Source organism: Halichoerus grypus, chromosome 4 (genome assembly GCF_964656455.1).
Source record: "Halichoerus grypus chromosome 4, mHalGry1.hap1.1, whole genome shotgun sequence".
NCBI classification, from domain to species: domain Eukaryota; kingdom Metazoa; phylum Chordata; class Mammalia; order Carnivora; family Phocidae; genus Halichoerus; species Halichoerus grypus.
The window spans coordinates 184,230,569-184,248,574 of record NC_135715.1 but is presented as its reverse complement, the minus strand read 5'-3'; the positions used below and the strand labels follow the sequence as shown (position 1 = coordinate 184,248,574).

At 41.9% G+C, this 18,006-nt stretch overlaps 1 protein-coding gene across 1 annotated transcript in view; it reads left to right on the top strand.

The window, feature by feature from the left end:
* The window catches only part of DNER (delta/notch like EGF repeat containing), a 299,112-nt gene that overhangs the window by 259,399 nt on the left and 21,707 nt on the right, over window positions 1–18,006 (top strand). The window contains exons 9-10 of the mRNA XM_036071529.2: window positions 3,330–3,452; window positions 13,336–13,449. Coding sequence (XP_035927422.1) covers window positions 3,330–3,452; window positions 13,336–13,449 — 237 coding nt within the window. The remainder of the gene's footprint in view (window positions 1–3,329; window positions 3,453–13,335; window positions 13,450–18,006) is intronic.

Genomic DNA, 18,006 nt, shown 5'->3' with positions numbered 1-18,006 from the left:
AGAAGAGAATGATACAGTTTGTAAAGAATGAAAACAATTACAAATGATTTCATGAAATTTGCTTTTGATTTTTGTCCATGTAAATAACACCCCAATTGCGAGGTCAAAGATGCTTGTAGGGTTATCTGTTGTTCTTCCAACTGATTTTTAAAAGATCTGTTAGGAGAGCAAATACAATTGGAAAGATGCTCCTTGCGATTGTTGCTCCACACTGAGAAGCCGAAAGACAATGAACTCGTTATGTAGGTAATATATTATATGAAAAAAAAATTTTTTAATTGTGAGAAAAATCACATAACATGAAATCTACCCTATTAACAAATTTTTAAGGGTACAGAACAGTTTTATTAATGATATGCACATTGTCATACAGCAGATCTCTAGAACATTTTCATTTTGCAAAACTGGAACTCTATAACCATTGACAGCAACTACCCATTTTGCCCTCCCCCCCCAGCCCCTGACAACCACCATTCTACTCTGCTTCTGTGAGTTCACTACTTCAGATGCCTCATATAACTGGAATCATGAAATATTTGTCCTTCTGTGACTGGCTTATTTCACTTAGCTTATAGTCTCAAGGTTCATCCATGTTATAGCATATGACAAGATTTCTTTCCTTTTTTAAGGGCTGAATAATATTCCATCATATGTATAAACTGCATTTTCTTTATCCATTCATCGTTGATTGACATTTTGGTTGATTCTACTTCTTGGCTATTGTGAATAATGCTGCAATGAATATGGGAATGCAAATACCTCTTCGAGATCCTGTTTTCCATTATTTTGGATAAATCCTACAAATGGGATTATAATTCATATGATAGTTCTATTTTTAATTTTGGGGGGATTCTCTGTATTGTTTTCCATAGCGGTTGCGCCATTTCACATTTCCACCAGCAGTGTACAAGAGTTCCAATTTCTCCATGTCCTTGCCAAAACTTACTGTTTTCTGTGTGTGTGTGTGTGTGTGTTTATAATGTCTGTTCTAACAGGTGTGATGTGATATCTCATTGTGGTTTTGATTTGCATTTCCCTGCTGATTGGTGGTGTTGAGCATCTTCTTGTGTACCTCTTGGCTATTTGTATTCTCTTACACCTTCCACAAAAAGCAACTCAAAATGGATTAAAGACTTAAATGTTAGACCTGAAGCTGTAACACTCCTAGAAGAAAACATAGGGGAAAACCTTCATAATATTGATCTTGGCAGTGATTTCTTGGGTATGACAACAAAAGCACAGGCAACAAAAGCAAAGATAGATAAATGGGGCTAAAACTAAAAAACAACACAGCAGAGGAAGCAATAAATTGCTTAATAAAAGCCAACTCTGGAATGGCAGAAAATGCTTGCAAGCCATCTATTTGATAAAGAGTTAATGTCCAAAACTCATAAAAAGAAAGATTTTCTGTTGAACCCAGATCAGGAGTCAGCAAACTTGTTCTCTAAGAGGCCAGCTAGTAAGGATTTTGGGCTTCGCAGGCCCTATGGTCTCTGTTGCAACTACTCAGGCTGCCGTTGTAGTGGGAACACAGCCATAGACAATACATGAATGGATGAGTGTGACTGTGTCTCAATAAAACTTTATTTACAAAACCAGACTGGGATGGATTTGGCCTGTGAGCCAGAGTTTGCTGATCCTTAATCTAGAGCAGGGTTCTCCATCTGACTCTGTTAGCATTTTAGCTGGATCTTTTTTTGGGGGGGAGCGGTCATGGAGGGCTGTCCCGTGCTTCCCAGGATGTTCAGTAGCATCCTGATGCTAGATACCAGCGGCAGGCTCCTTCCCCTCCACCCTAGTTGTGACAACCAAAAGTGTCTCCAAACATTGCCAAATTCTGGGGGCAAAATTGCTGTCAGTTGAGAAACTCTGATCTAGATGATCAAAATACTGATGAAGGGAAATAGAAAATACTTCCCTAAAATTACAAAAAGTAGGGTAAGATGGAAGAATTGAAAACCATGGCCTGTTTGTCTCAGGTAGGTCAAGGTCTCCTCAGAGGGGCTATTATCACTGCCTCATTTTGGAAAGCAGTTCAGAAACAACTGAAATGGCAATAAACTTGAAAAAAGTACTCCGTTAATACTGCAGATAGGAGCTTAACCTACTTTTGTGATAGGCACGAGAAACAAAACAGTTCAACACATTAGCATGTCCTAATGGAACTTTCTGAGTTTGAGGGTTGGCTATGAGTTGGAAAGCTGGGGGAAAAAAAAAAACAAACTAGTAGTTCTAGTTCTCATTTGAGCAAGGGTTTATTTTTTCTGCTTATCTGAATTCAGAACCAACACAGGCAGGGTGATTTTTGAAAGCACTCACGTGTTTCTCATTGTTTGGACAGGGCCAGAAAAAAAAATGGCTCGGTTTCACTGCAAATTGGCACTGATGCATGTTTTTGAAAGTTAAAAACAGTATAACATTCATGAGTGAATCTCAAAGAATGTTGTCTTCTTGTCCTTTAGAATAAACACCTGTGTTGCAAACAGAGTAAAAGCCATCTTTATTGGGAAACTGTTGGTTTCTTTTTCTTCATTGCTCTTATTTTATTTTTAACAACTAGAATTTTAAAGTACAATTTAAAATATTATAATTGAGATAATAGTTCTTTTATTTTTTTTTAAAGATTTTATTTATTTGAGAGAGTGAGCAGAGAGAGAGGGACAAGCAGATTCCCCGCGGAGCACGGAGCCCAATGCGGGGCTCAATCCTAGGACCCTGAGATCATGACCTGAGCTGAAATCAGGTGCTCAACCAACTGAGCCACCCAGATGCCCCAAGCAAATCACAATTTTAAATTAAAAAGAATTACCCCACATTTTATCAGGAATTTCAGTGAGGCCTTTTTAGCTGACTTTCTTCTTGACCTGAAGAGCAAAGGAAATACATGGATCCCTTTCTCTTTTAATAAAATTCTCTTTAGTTGCTAGATATGGCTTTCTGATTGGAGGAGTGGTCCACATCTTTGAAAGGAGCTGTTCCTTCCATGCTGTCAGCCCCGCTGTGATCATCCCTGTCTCCTGTGGCCACAGCCAATGTACTCTGTGACCCCGGTCTCCAGGTCACTAGTAATGTAGTAATGAGACCTTCTGGTGGGTAAATGGGATCATTCCTTTTATACTTGGGATCCTGAAAAAGGGTGATGAGAACACACTCTTCCTAGCCTTCCCAGAAAGCCACATTTCAATTATACCCCAGGGGACCCAACTCCTGAAATCCCATCTTTCTGTCCCGTGCTTCCCATGCCGACCCCACCACCTTTCTTGTAAGCTCGTCCAGCGTGGATTTAAATGGAACCCATTTGACCACAGGCCTTTTTCTCTGCCCTTCAGGTTACCACGGCCTCTACTGTGAGGAGGAATATAACGAGTGCCTCTCTGCCCCTTGCCTGAACGCTGCCACCTGCAGGGACCTCGTTAATGGCTATGAGTGCGTGTGCCTGGCGGAATACAAAGGTGAGCACCGCTTGGCCTTCTTATGCCCGAGTGGCCTAAATGACGTCATGGATTTCTCAACTCAAATGCATAAACCTCTAATTGGAGCATTACATTATTCAGGGTAAAACCCAAATGCTGGAGATGGGATGATTTCTGGGACCGAAGAGAGCAATTAGCAAGCCTGGGGTTTCCTCTTGATAAACTGAAAAATCTCTCTCCTGCCCTTTCCTTCTTCCCGTATCCTCACTCTTTTCTCTGTTGAATGTGTACAAAGCCAATGGTGAGAAGTGAGCCTAAGTGCCCCGTCAGACATAGATCGAAGCACAGGGCTGTGGGGCTCGCTGGGCAGAGACAGGATGCTGTGCTGTCGGTGGAGGACGCAGGTGGAATCTCACATGTTGGAAAAAAGTTAATTCTCATTAAATGAGTCAGTTGCAAGGGAAATGTTAGCTCGTTTGAGTGGATGCGTGTCAAAGTCACTCTGGAAAAACAGCCGACATCTACAGAGTGTTTATAACCTGCAGACCTTGTTCTAAGCCCTCGTGTGCATGAACTCACACAGTCCTCCCAATAACCCTGTGAGGTGGCAGTGGTGTCCCTCAGAAGCCCAGCCAGCATGTCCCTAATGCCCTTTCTTCTGCCTCCCCAGTGGGCTCAATGGTGTGGCTCCATTCTAAGCCCAGATACCCTTGGACGGCACCACGCCAGGAAATCGTGTTTATCAGCTGCCGCGCACATTTCTCTAAGCCACAACTTCAGGGCTGGGTTTAGATTTTTGTAATGCCTCTGTGGGCTCTATTTATAGCCATTTCATTTAACCTCTGGCTCCCAGCACTGCTTACTTGATACCATCCATCTGCCTGGTAACCTGGCCTTGCAGCTGCTGTTCCTTCTCATTGGATGGACCCACCATTATTTAGTGGTCTTTTTGGTGGGCCTTCAGGGTGTGTAGGCCACATGGATGAACTTGATCTGGTCTCTCTGGCTGGAAGGGATGAGGCTGGGCCAAGTGTTTGCTTTATGTTCAGGAGATCTGCTCCTTCTCTCCCAGTGTGATGCCCATTTAGAGCCAAAGTCCACCATTTCCGCAAGGGCAGATGTTCTGGCTTCATTCACGTGGATTTCATTCCAGGGTTTTCAGAGTATTGAGAAATAGGGAGTCTGGTCGATTCTGGAAAGAAGAATAAAGGAGCAGTGAGTCAGGAGACCTAAGTAGCTCAGCCTAGTCGTGCCACAGGCTTCCTGCTGAGCTGGGAGTAAACTCTTAAGCTGACCAGTCTTTATTTTGTCTGTATAAAGCAAGGACAGTGATGTTTACCAACATTTTGAAATTCTTCAATGACAAAATTAGTAGTGGATGTGCTTCGAAAATTAAAAATTCCAAATTCTTCAGTTGATGATACAGTTTTCCTATCTTTGAGGCATTGCTCATGCTCTCGTGACTAAGCAGTAACAAATACAATTACACACCATGAGCCACAGATACATATGTTGATCCTTCTATATATACTCGAAATTCTGTCCCTTCTATCTTTCTGGGACTTGCCTCCATCACTTACTGACTCTCTGTGAGGGATGACCCAAGAAGGAAAGTGATTCTGGAGGATATCCCAACATATCAGGGGATTTGGATTCTCAAGGAGAGGATGCAGGTGTTGGGAGCCTTTGCACACCACAAGGTTAGGGGAGAACCAAATCAATGGCTAGCAGAGCTCCAAGGACCCTCAGTTTACAAAGAGGAAATATATGCTGTGAATGTGCTCCATGTGACCTAATGAGCTGGGGGGTGGGGTAGCTACAGATCTCATGGAGACTGGCTGCCCTCTAATATAACTGCACAGTTGGGCTGAGCTGCTCCTTTATTTTCTGTATGGCTGAGAGAAAATGGTCTCTATTCATTCCTGGAGAGCCCTGAGCCTCCCAAAGTGGGAGGCCTCCACCCTGTGCCTTAGTATACAGGGTTACCAGTTGGCCGGCCTGTCTAGCACTGGAGGGGAGTCTCCAGCGGCATCTGTCTCTGCCTGACATTGGCAACCTTCACCCTGGCCAGTACGGGGAGCCTGTCTCAGCAGCTCAAAAAGGGAAAATAATCTGGAAAATAAAAATGAAATTGCAACAACAACCAACAACTCCAACCACTCCAGGGAGGAAGTGAAGAAAGTAATATATATTACCCAAACCTGAATCTGGATCTGGAAAAGCCAAAGGAGGAACCGTTTCGTGGTAGAAGTGAAAATATGAGGAAAGGGAAATCCTGACTGACAAGATAGGAACTGTGGAGAGAAGATCCAGGAGCTCTGTTTCCGTCTGGATGGTGGATGCTCCGATGAAGAAGGAACACATGGAAATTAAAAATTTGTTTCCGTCTGGATGGTGGATGCTCCGATGAAGAAGGAACACATGGAAATAAAACCAGAATCAACTAATTACTAGAAGGAGAAGTCTATGAGCTGGAGAAAACTGAAGTTTTCAAATAGAATGAATAGGGCTTGCAGAATGCTAGAGGGGTTAATGAAAGAGATGATACACCATTTGAGATTTCCTAGTAAAATTTCTAAATCTAAGGATGAAGAGCAATCTTTTTTTTTTATAAGAGTCTTCACAGGGAGTACAAGTTACATACAAAAGAAAGAGAATCAAATCCGCACTGACCTCCTCCTCTCTGTAATGAAACTAAGCAATAGTGGAGCAGTGTTTCAGGCTGCTCAGTGCAAAGGACAGGTAGTCTTTACATTTGAGGGCAAAAGAACGACGTTTGGCACATTTAAGGATACAGAAAACATAACACCATGTCCCCTTTCTAAGAAAATCATTTTAAAAAGTATTCTCACTCAGCTGGACCTAAATCAGAACAAATATAACTAGATAGGGGAAGATAGAGAACAGGAAGAAGAGGGTTGAACAGACTCCTTTAAATGCAGGGATAAACCTAAATAGATGATATTAAAGTGATTGTGGATGGTAATTTAATGGTGAAGAAAAGTCTTCTGAAAACAAGTTATACCTGCTTTACCAATTAGTTCTGCTGTGTAATGAATCACCACAAAGTAGTGGTGTGAAACGATACCCTTTTAGTTGCTAATGGTTCCTTTGGTCCAGGCATGTCTTTGTGGACTCCCTGCTCAGGGTCCCACAAGGCTGGAATCAAGATGTTGGCTGAACTGAGTTCTCATCTGAGGCTTGAATAGGAAAGGGTCAACCCTTGTGTTCCCTCCAGTTGTTGGCAGAATTCATAACCTGTGGCTGTAGAATTCATGGCAGCTTGCTCCTTGAAAGGTAGCAGTGAAGGGGATATGAAAGAGAGCTTGTGCTGTTTCATGTCTCTCACTTCAGGAGAGAAGACTGAACCCACTAAAAATATCACCTGATTAGGTCTGGCCCACCTGAAATCAACACAAATTGAACTGATTAGGGACGTTAACTGCATCTTCAAAATCGCTTAACTTTTGCCGGATGCTCTTGGTTCAAAGCTCACACGCAAGGGAAGGGTGTGACTCATTGAGGGTCCCCCTAGGGTGTGTCCATCATACCCATTCTTAAGGAAAAATTTAAATGACCACATTCAAGTTTCCTATCATCTTAACTAAATCCATGAGTTGAAGGGGGTGGGGATGGGAAAGGTTGGAAGACATACACATCTGTTAAAGATCTCAGATGGGCAGGTAAAGTGGTCATTTAATTTGCGTATATGTGTAGAGACCTTTAGGTTTAGATTTAAAGTAAGACTCCTGAAGGCAAAGCCTAGCAGCGTAAATGGTCAGACTTCTAAAGTAAGAGTGGTGGGGAGGCAGTGGTGGGTGGTAGAAGGAAGTAAGAGAGAGGTGGAGGGAGCTAAGTCATGCCCTCCAATCTCTCCTTGGGGATGGACATTTGGAAGCATTTCCCTGAACATATATTTACATGTAGGTTGTGGGCATAAACTCGGGAACCTACCAGACAGGTGGGCAGCAAGTCCTGACTAGTACTTACCTCTGGAGTTAGAACTTAGGTGGGTGGTGTGTTGAGGGTGGGAGTTGAGACTTGAACCTCTTACTTTACATATACATTTTTTTAAGTGGTTGTCTTTAATGTTTTATGTTAAAATAGAACTTAAATAAATGAATATGACTTTCTAAAAAGAATGCGTGTAATAGGTCAGGCATAGCTAAGAACATTTTGAAAAAGAAGAGCAAGGGGGGGAGCTTTTGCCAGGTGTTTTATTATTATTTGTTTATTATTACTACATTCAGCTGTTATGGGTGTAAGAATGGACAGCTAACCAAAACTGAATAATGACCCAGAAACCATCATCTGTAATAACGTATGACTCTTAAGGAGAAATTGCTATAAATGGGGAGGAATTGTTTTGTTTTGTTTTGTTTTGTTTTGTTTTTCATAAATGGTGTTGGAGAAATTGGGCTGCTAAGTAGAGAAAAGAAATGTTTTTAAACTTCTAAATACATTCCATGTAAATTGGAAAAAAACACCTTTCATTGGCTCTGTCCTCCTCTACTTACTTCCTCTCTCTTCCTCTTTATTTTACAAGCAAGTTTCCCTAGAGTTGCTATAGATAGCCTCTCAATTTGTAACATTTTTGTTCTTTTCTTAATCCTCTTCAGTTTGGGTCTTGTCCACACCATTCCGTTAAAATGGATCTCACGGTGACCTAACTGAAGACTTTTTTCAATGAGATCCCGAAGCCTACCCCTCCAGCTTCTGACTCCCAGGTCCTGGCTTCCTGCTTCCTTGCCCCACTGACCGTGGCTCCCTCTTGAAACTCACTCTGCTTTAGCTTCCTTCTGCGGCTTCGATCCTGTCCCCTGACTCTTGTCTCCCTGCCCTCACCGAATCCTTGCCCTCTGGACACCATGAATGTCATTGGTCCCCGGGGTTTCCTTCTTGTCCCCTCCTTCTCCCCCCTACTCTTTGCCCTCATCCAGCCCTGCATCCACTGACTGCAATGTTGGGTCCCCAAACATGTGACACCTCCCTCCTTGACCTCTCCCAACCTTGTCTCTGTATTTGCTGTCACACTGCTGGTCAACCTTGTAGAAATTCCCTCTTTCTTAGGCTAAATCATCATCTCCTGAAAGGCAGAGACTATATAAAGTTTCTTTTTTTTCCCCTGTCAGTTCTCTGCAGCTCTTGATGTGGTGGCTTACACAAAGGCAAATGCTCAGCAGCCATCTTTAGTTGAATTCGAATTGCTGCTTAACGCACTGATTAAATAAAGGAAACCAACGTGAATGTTTTCCCAGAAAATTTCTGCTGTAGATCATGAAATTGTTAGAAGCAAAATGCGTGGAGGGACTTGGAGTAACCTCCCTTTAGACATACCGAAATGCTCATCCCTCCTCCAAAATTAGCTCAGAGCTAGTTCATGGCAAGACTTTTAAGACCTTGGTTAGTTCACAACTTCATATTGTCAAAAAGTCAAGTTTCCTCATATGCTGTTGACTTTTATTTTAGTAGGACAAACTAAATGATCAACAGCATACTAATTTGGAATTTTTGGTGCCAAAGTTATAAAGAAAATATTTCAATTTTTAATTATGAAAACAGTGCAACAATAATACAATTTTTGGAAAGAAGAAAATTTGAGATATCGCATAGTTTTCAACAGAATACAAGAGCAGTAAGCATCTCTGTTGTTTCCATCCTTTTTAAATATCCATGTTTTCACAGATACAATGGAGTATGCCTATAATTTTTATATTGTTGTTCCCATACCTTCCTTTTGTAGTATGTTTGATTTAGATTTTGCTAGGAAGTCTTACTAGTTCTATATTAAATGGCTATGTAATATTCCCCTAGGGGAATATTTATCCGTTCCCTTGTGGCATCTGATGTGAGGCTGTTATAAACAATTCTGAAATGAACATCTTTATGCATATAATTTTTATACTTTCTGAATTTGGGGGGGTGGGATTGGGTTTCAGAAATGAGATCACTGGGTTATAGGTTCGATCACATTGTCCCTAATTGTTTATTTTAAAAGTCTACAGAAATTTGTAATTGAAGATGAGAACACTTTCTTTGTTTGCCCGAATTGCTTTTTTCTGTGTAACCAGTGAACAAGAATTTCTGGATATTTTGTGTATGTAGCCCTTCTCAAATAGTGGGATAGATACAAAAATGGGTAAGTCAGGGTTTCTTCCTTTTTTTAGGCTATTATTAAGCCAGAGGAGCAGGCTGAGACTGGCACACACAAAAGAAATAATGAGGCCAAGGTCGAGATGTCAGTTGTCATTTCTGAGGGAAAGGAAGTTTAGAAGGGATTGGCCTCTGTGATGGTTGAAATACTGGGAAATTTTTTGTGGAGGAAATAAGTTTGAATAGAATAAGATGGTGTCTTAAAATGAATATTAAGTTCAAAGAACATATAGAGTTAATTTCTTTACCTGACTTAATTTTCCTGGAGCTAAAATAGTGACTTTCAGTTTTCAAAATATTAATCACGACTAAATTGTGATGGCAACAAAGATTTACAGTTGGCGCCCTCCTCTTTGAATTTTTGCTCATTTTAATTCTAAAATTAACTTCTATACAGAGCCCTGTTGGAATAGAGATCTTTTCAGAAACATTGCCTCTCTATCCCTTAATATGAAAAGTATGAATTTTTATTAGTTTTGACTGAATTACAGTTTATTTTTGCCTGAGACTAAACATAAGTTTTGTAATAGTGCGTGCTACGTCCTTTGCCAATGGGTGATGCATGTGTCGTTCCACAGACTTAATTTGAAGTGTGGACCTGGTTTTCCCTGACAAAATAGGGTGTTTTTGAGGCAGATTTGGAATGGCTTCTCACTCCTCTGGCAGTCCTACCTGTGTGTCAGCCAAAGTACACGGACCGTCGCCCCTCCTGAAAGGACAGGATTCTGGTGATACATCCAGAATTTCTTCCATGCGTTAAATCATGGCCTCTGCTCTAAGGGACCTCAGAGATTTGTTGGGTGGGGGGGAGATGGATCAGACAGGAGGACAGATAAGTCATGCTTTAACACAGTAAAGTCCGTAACAGTGCGAATCTCAGCATGCTCTCAATGCACAATGGTGGAAAAATGGAGCTCTGTCTCGGGAGGCTCAGGTTCAGCTTTCCAGAGAAAGAGCATTTGAGTTAGGCTTTGACAGATAGAATGTGCCAGGTGGAGACCAGCCTGGGCAGAAGGAAAGGAAGGCATTCTCGTCAGAGGAAACGGACGCCTAACACTCAGCGTGGTGCCAGTGTTCAGGGCCCCTGGGGAAGGGGGCCTGAGAAGGAGCGTTGGAGAGGAGGCTCCTTGGCACATCAGTAGTGTTCATGACTCTCTATTCTCTGTATTCAAGGTTTCCAGCTCATGGTTGTTCAGCTCTTAAGACAAGCTGAGCAATATGACAAATAGTTTTTATACAGGAATTAGCAAGGCTTGGCGTATAGAAACCAAGTGCTCACTGGGGACTTTTAAGACCATCTTGCTTCATAGCCATCGTGTTTCCATGAAGATGAGCTTTTGTCCGATCTTGCTGCCAGAAAACTCTCAATCTCAAGTGACCGAATATCTTTTGAAAAAGAGAAATAACAAGGGATAGAATTATTGCGAAAAACAAAACAAAACAAAAACACCCAAAAGATCGAAATTGCTATTATCTTGGGTGTTTTCATCAAATCTATCTTACCAAAGTCTTTTAAGGTTAAGATGTTCAAATATTTAACCTACAATTTGCTTTTCTGCCTCATTTGAAAAATGTGGTCCTCTATGTGTTAATATATTCATTGTATTAATATTATGCAGGCTTCATTGGCTAATGCATTACTAGAAACCCAGTGAAGATCATCTTTGGTCATTCTTTCTTTAGATCTAATGGACATCTTTTTAGATTCCAGGCATCTCTGAACTTTGGTTATAGCTGTATTTCCCATTACATTTGAAAGCCTTTTCTGTCACCTGGTTTCCATTGATCAGCCCCATGGGAATTTGAAAATATGTAGATCTTTGTTTTTTGATAAACACTTTGAAGCAGAAAAGACTGTTTTGCATTTTATTCTTTTGGTTGAGCCCGTGCTACTTGGGAATCAGTGGGAAAGTAGAAGCTTCTGGGTGAAAAGGCTGTACACACCCCAGTGAGAAAACATTACCAGTTTTATGCACATCTTTAAATTAGTTTGATCTTGTACATCACCTGGGTTGCCTGGGTTACTGAAGGACTGTGAAAGCCAGGGAGGCTCATTCCAGTCACTGGAGACAGGGAGGGAGCTCGCATGGGGCTTTAGGGGGCCACGTCCCACCAGGCCCGAGGAGGTGGGATCGGGGTGGTAGGTGCAGGGAGAAAAGCTGGCAAGGACCTAAAAGTCACTTTGGGAAAATATCTGACAGAATATTATTCATGGGATGGGCACGAGGGGCAAAGGATAAAATGGAATGAAAAACCATTCATTCTAAATGCTTTGCCAGGCTCAAAGAGGTTGTTAGTATGAATACAGATAGGCAGTTCTGTTTTTCTTTCCTCTTACAGTTTTTTCCTCCTTCTTGAGCCCGACTTCTTAAGACACTGAAAAAGAAATGATAGACAAAAATCCCAACAAGAATAATTTCAGTGACTAAATGATGAGTCACTGGGTGTGGCAGTCCTTTGCACGATATGAGCTCAGTAATGAAGTGGAGAGCAAATTGAGTAAATACCATTCCGTTACTATTTGCTTTCTGCTTATTTCACGAGGCTGTCAGGAAGGGTGAATGTATCACTATATACATCCTTATACAGAATATAATATAATCTATCTTCCCCTCCAAAGGGCAAGGGATGAGAGAGAGAGAGGAGAGATTAATCCATTCATCTATCTTGACCTTCCAGTGAAACAACAGCAGAAATCTTACCTTTCAAATGACACTGGATTTTTAAAGCTTTTTAGAAAATTATGAAGCAATAATTACTCATTGAAAAAAAATTCCACCAATATAGAAATCCCTGACGTGAAAGCCAAAATAATTCAGTCCCTCAGCCCTACTTTTGCATACACACAGGCACACATAAACTTTCTTTTTTTTTTACACCCATGGGAAACTGCTTTTGCTGTAAAGATTTGTACAATGCCTACTTTTTGTGAAATGGGTGCTGAGCTCTGTGGAATTTCGTACATTTCCACGGCCAGTCTGAGCTCATTCTCAGCAAACTACTTAGCAAGCACAGGCTCAGATTCAGATCGCTGGTGGTTTCAAATCCCAGCTGCCCCTCCCCCCCCCCCAGCCTCATGACCTCACATGCTTTTTCTTGGTCTCCTCATCTGCAAAATGGGGGTGGGGGAGGAATAAGGCTATTTGTCTCCTAGTGTTGTTGCCAAGATCCAGTGAGATGCAAAGCCCGGTGTGGGGGTCTGGGACAAAGCTAGTGCACAACACGTTAACTTTGGTACATGATGATCGGATTTGGTCTTTTAGAATAAAGTCTAAGTACCCCGTGGCTCCCTTTCTGCTCTGCAGTTCCCCAAAGTAGAAGCAGAGCTCATTTCAATATCTGACTCCTCATCTTCCCCATCAGGAGGCTGCTTATTAATTATATCAATATCTTATAAAGGATGTCTGGCTATTTTCTGTTTCTTTTGGAGACTTTGAAAACATTCTGATGAATGTTATCTTTCAGGCTTCTAACTTGCTGTTCCCCAGACTTTGGGACAGGGCGTCAGAGAAAGTACAGATAAATGACGATGGTGGGACCTAAAAGCAGAGAATGGATTTGCTGTGTCCTCATAAGGCGTGTCCTCACGACAGTCTAGGCAAGAGTGGGCATACGGTGTGTGCACACACACACATACGCACACACACACGTGTGCCTCTGGGAACCTGCCTTCACAGAGTTCTGGGCTGTCCCAACACTTGGCTTTTAAAGGCCATGGGGGCTGGAGATCCCTTAATGAGTGACCCCTTTTGCATCTGTTTCTCCGCAGGAATACACTGTGAGTCGTACAAGGACCCCTGTGCTAACATCAGCTGTCTGAACGGAGGCACCTGTGACGGCGAGGGCCTAAATAGCACCTGTGTTTGCGCCCCCGGGTTTACAGGCAAGTGAGCCGGGAGCTGAGTTTTCAAATCTACCCCCAAATCCCGAAGATGGCCGCTGTTAAAAACAAAACAAAAACAAAAACAAAAAAAAACAAAAACAAAAAACCTCAGAAATCTCTATGCATACATTATTGCAAAATATGAAAACGGTTGCAAAATGCAACTAGGCACTGCTTGGACAAAAATCTATAAAACAATGGGCTGTGTTGTCATTGCAGGAGGTTCTTCTGAAGCCAGTATTTGGTACAGAGACTTGCTGAGATTGTCATTGCTGTACGTTTCCAGAACCGCAGCTTTGGAACACGAGCAATGAGCCATTACACCAGCAGCTGAGAAAGTTTAAGTGTTCACGGAAGGAGGGGAAAGGAAGGATCAAATGCGTCTTTTCTAGAAATTGCATTGGGCGACCACATTTATTTTTACGGAAAGATGCAACAGCGGCAGGATATTGAAAGATGAAGGGAGGTGGTGGTGGTGGGCAGTGAGGGAGTGACTCTAGCGTGGGGGGTGCTTGTTAGTGAAGGTAGAGATGCTGGAGGTGTGGGGGATGGGGAGAGAAAACTGCCAAGAGCAAAGTAGATTGGGAGAGCAGGGGGCAGGGGGAAGGGGGCAGGGCTGCGTGCAAGAGAAGCCCTGGTGGCCTCTGAGCTCTGAGTGGGAAGAGTCATTTCTAGACTAGGGATCCTTCTAGATCACCCCCTACCCTATGGGCTTCAGGGAGGTTTTGAATCCCTGAAATTGGATGTGAAACATTGTATGGATGTGTATCTGTTGAGAGGAGGTTCCCATTTTCGTTATATTCTCAGAAGGAACCATGAACCACTGGGGTAGAAAAGGTCGATCCTTTGCTTTTCTATCAGAACCCAAGAGTCCTGAAATGTAGAGGATCAGACAAGTCGAGGTTTCAAGAGCTTGCTCAACCAACAGAAGCATCTGGGTCACTCTGGTTTGCGAGTTGGGAAAGGTTGACATATGGAGTGCTCACAGAAGAAGGTGGGGACTTAGCTGCAGGAGAGGACCTTGCCCGCTCCCCGATCCCTACTCCCCTCTCCCCTGCCAAGCCGCTGGCCCCCCCCCCCCAAACCCTGGAGGATTTCACTGGGGAAGATGCCAACAGTCAAGATGTGGGAGAAACGACTTCTGATCTTCCTTCTATTTATCTGTGTCACATCCTGTGTTTTTCCTTTTGGGTTTTCCTGGGACTGAGAAGTGGGCTCATTCCAGAAAATGATTCGCAGATGGTTTTGTTTTGCTGACTGGTTTATAAACACACACAGACGTTTATACTCATCAATGAATGCAAAAATAATATTGGGGAAGCATTCTGGGTGTTTTTTTCCCCCCAGACATTTTTATCTCACAAATCATAAAAAGCATGGAGGGAAGATTAGAAAATATAAGACCATAGGAAAAAACCCCACCGCTTAGCACCGCACCGCTCAGAGGCAGCCATTGTTAATATCTTGATACATATATCCAGAGATTTTCCTGAAGGTCTATGTGTATAACATATAGCATAGAGTGTGTACGTGTGTATATTTGAATTCAAAAAGGAATTGTAATTCTCCTACCATATTGTAACCTACTTCTCACTTAAAAATACATGTATATCATAAATGTTTTATCATTTTTACTGGCTCCCCTTTAGCCCATTATATAAAATGTTGTTTTTTTTCTAACACATGGCCAATTCAGCTTTTGGGGGAGTTGAGAACTGTTCCCTATTGTAAACAACATTGCTATGAGTATTCTTGTATATACATCTTTGTGGACTTGTCTGATTATTGCTTTGAGCTAATTTCCCGGAGTCCCAGGGTTCGGGAAAATATGTACATATTTCCATATTGCTCTTGAGAAAAAACACTACCAAATTCACTCCTACCGAGAATGTGCAGGGACACCTGTTTTCTTGACTTCATAGAGATGCTGACAATTGTCATTTTGGTGGCCAAAAATGCCCTTTAAGTGTTGTCTTAGTTTGTAGGTCTTCGATTCATAGTGAGGTTGAATACTTTCAAAATAAATGTATGGTTATTTGTCTCTCTTCTTTTATAAACTCCCTATTCATATCCTTTCTTTGCTTTTCTACCATTTATGTTAACCAGCCCTTCCTACCTTCCTTCCTTTCTTTTACTTTAAATTTTTATTTTAATCCCAGCTAACGAACACTTACATTAATTTTTATTCTTGATTTGAAATAGCCCTTTTTAGTAAGTATATGACATTTTATATTCCATAGGTTGAAAATAATTTTCTACTGCCATTTGCCTTTTAAATGTATAAGAGTGTTTTGTTTTCCTGTGTTTTATTTTTATATAATTAAATCTTTATATTTTCTTTTGCTTTCTTTTCTTGTAGTTTCATGTTGAAAAACCATACACATCAAGATTTTATAAACATTCTCCTATATTATCCTAATAACATAGGAGTTAATTTTGTGCATGCAACTCTTTAATCCATTTGAAATTTATCTTGGTATCTTATGGGAGATAAAATGCAATCTTTTCTCCGGAATATTTACCAAATCTCCAACTTCCTAATCAGCATTCGCTCTTGGGTATCTCTCAAAGATACCCGGAGATATAGATTTTCTTCTCCCTTCCTTCTTTTTTTTTTTTTTTAAGATTTATTTATTTATTTTAGAGAGAGAGAGGGTGGGGAGGGGCCCAGAGGGGGAGGGAGAGAATCTCAAGCAGACTCCCTGATGAGCGCAGAGCCCTACTCGGGGCTTGATCCCAGGACCCTGAGATCATGGCCTGAGCTGAAACCAAGAGTGGGATGCTCAACTGACTAAGCCACCCAGGTGTCCCCTCCCTTCCTTCTTGAAATGTTTGCTAGCTCAATAAATGGTATTACCAGCACCTCAAGTTGTTCTGGCCAGAAACCAGGGACTCATTTTGTCCTCTCATCCTTTTCTCCCTTACATGCATCCAACCACCAAAGAATCCTAGAACCTCTTAGTTGCTCTCACTTCCTGGAGCCGACACTGGGCTGCCTTTATGTCCTGCCCACATGAGTGCAGCCCCTCTAACTGATCTCCCCACACCCCTTCGCCTTCACCCCTAACGCATTCTCCACACTGCGGAGACCTTATGAAATGAATCTCTAATCCCGTTGCTTGCTGCTTAAACATTGCTTATTGGTATTTCATTGTTTTTAAGAAAAAGATCAAAGCCCTTAGCATGATTGTCGAGACCCCAGCAATCTGGCCCCATCCAGCATTTCCAGCCTTGCCCTGGCTGGTTCCTGAACAACCAGAGTCAGGATCTTCTCAGTAATGTTTTTCCCTCCATCTCCTGCCTCCTGGTTCCCTCTGCTACCCCACCCCACCCCTAGGCATCTCTTCCATGGTACTCACCCTGATCAGAGGGAGAGGTTGGACTCCTCTGTGAAGCAGGTTCCAACATCGCTCTAAACTGGTCTTTGAAAACAACAAATGTCTATTTCTCTTCAGCCCTGGTAACTGTTCTGGCTGCAGAGGAGCACAGAACAGTTCCCAAAGTTGTTTGGAGATCTGTGCTATTAATTTGTCTTAGAGAACACTGGTCCCAAGAGATGCTTCTTGGAAAAAACATCTGTGGCCAAATAAATTTGGGACATGGTACCATGTGGAGATTCATAAAGGGTGTCTGGGAACTGCAGGCTCTGAGAGGTCGTACAACAGAGAATTTTATTTGCCTTTGTTTATTTTCCAAATATTTTTGATCATAGAACTTTTCTTCCTGCTTTAAGAAGAACCTAGAGTATTCTGAGAGTTAGCAGGCATGGAAGAGTCTGGTAAAATATTCACTTCCACCACGTAAGGAATGATGCTGCCTGTCCTCTTTGAATTGCTACCTTGGCACCAAATACTCTTTCATTTTACCTAAGAGTTAGCAAAACTTACTCTTGGCCAACTATTAAGCACTCAAAAGCTCCCTAATTGACTAAGTGGAGTGAATTAGGCCAATCATTGTTAGATAATTAGACACCCAATCCAATGGCACATTTACCTCATGAGATTGGCTTTTTCAGCTCAGGTTGATTTTGCTCTTCTTCTAGGTTGTTTAGGTGAGACCTTAGATTATTGATTTGAGGCTCTTCCCTATTTCTCATGTATAAAATTTGGTGCCGTAAATTCACCCTTCAACAATTCTTTGGCTGTGGGGGCACCTGGGTGGCTCTTGATTTTGGCTCAGGTCATGATCTCAGGGTCCTGGGATGGAGCCCCATGTCGGGCTCTGCACTCATCATGGAGCCTGCTTGTGATTCTCTCTTCTCTCTCTCTCTCTCTTGTTCTCTCTCCCTAAAGTAAATAAATAAAATCTTAAAGAAAACAATTCTTTGGCTGTGTCCCACAAATTTTATGTCATATTTTCATTTTCATTCAATTTTGTTTATGTTCCTTTAGACTTTCTCTTTGATCCATGGAGTATTTGTAAATGTGTTATGCAGTTGGGGCTTTTTTTTTTTCATGCACTTTTGGGCACTCTTGGGTTGCTGGTTTCTCCAGCATCTGATCTGGAACATAAGAAGCCAGAAGAAAACTCAGGAGCTCACCACCACATTGTTCCATG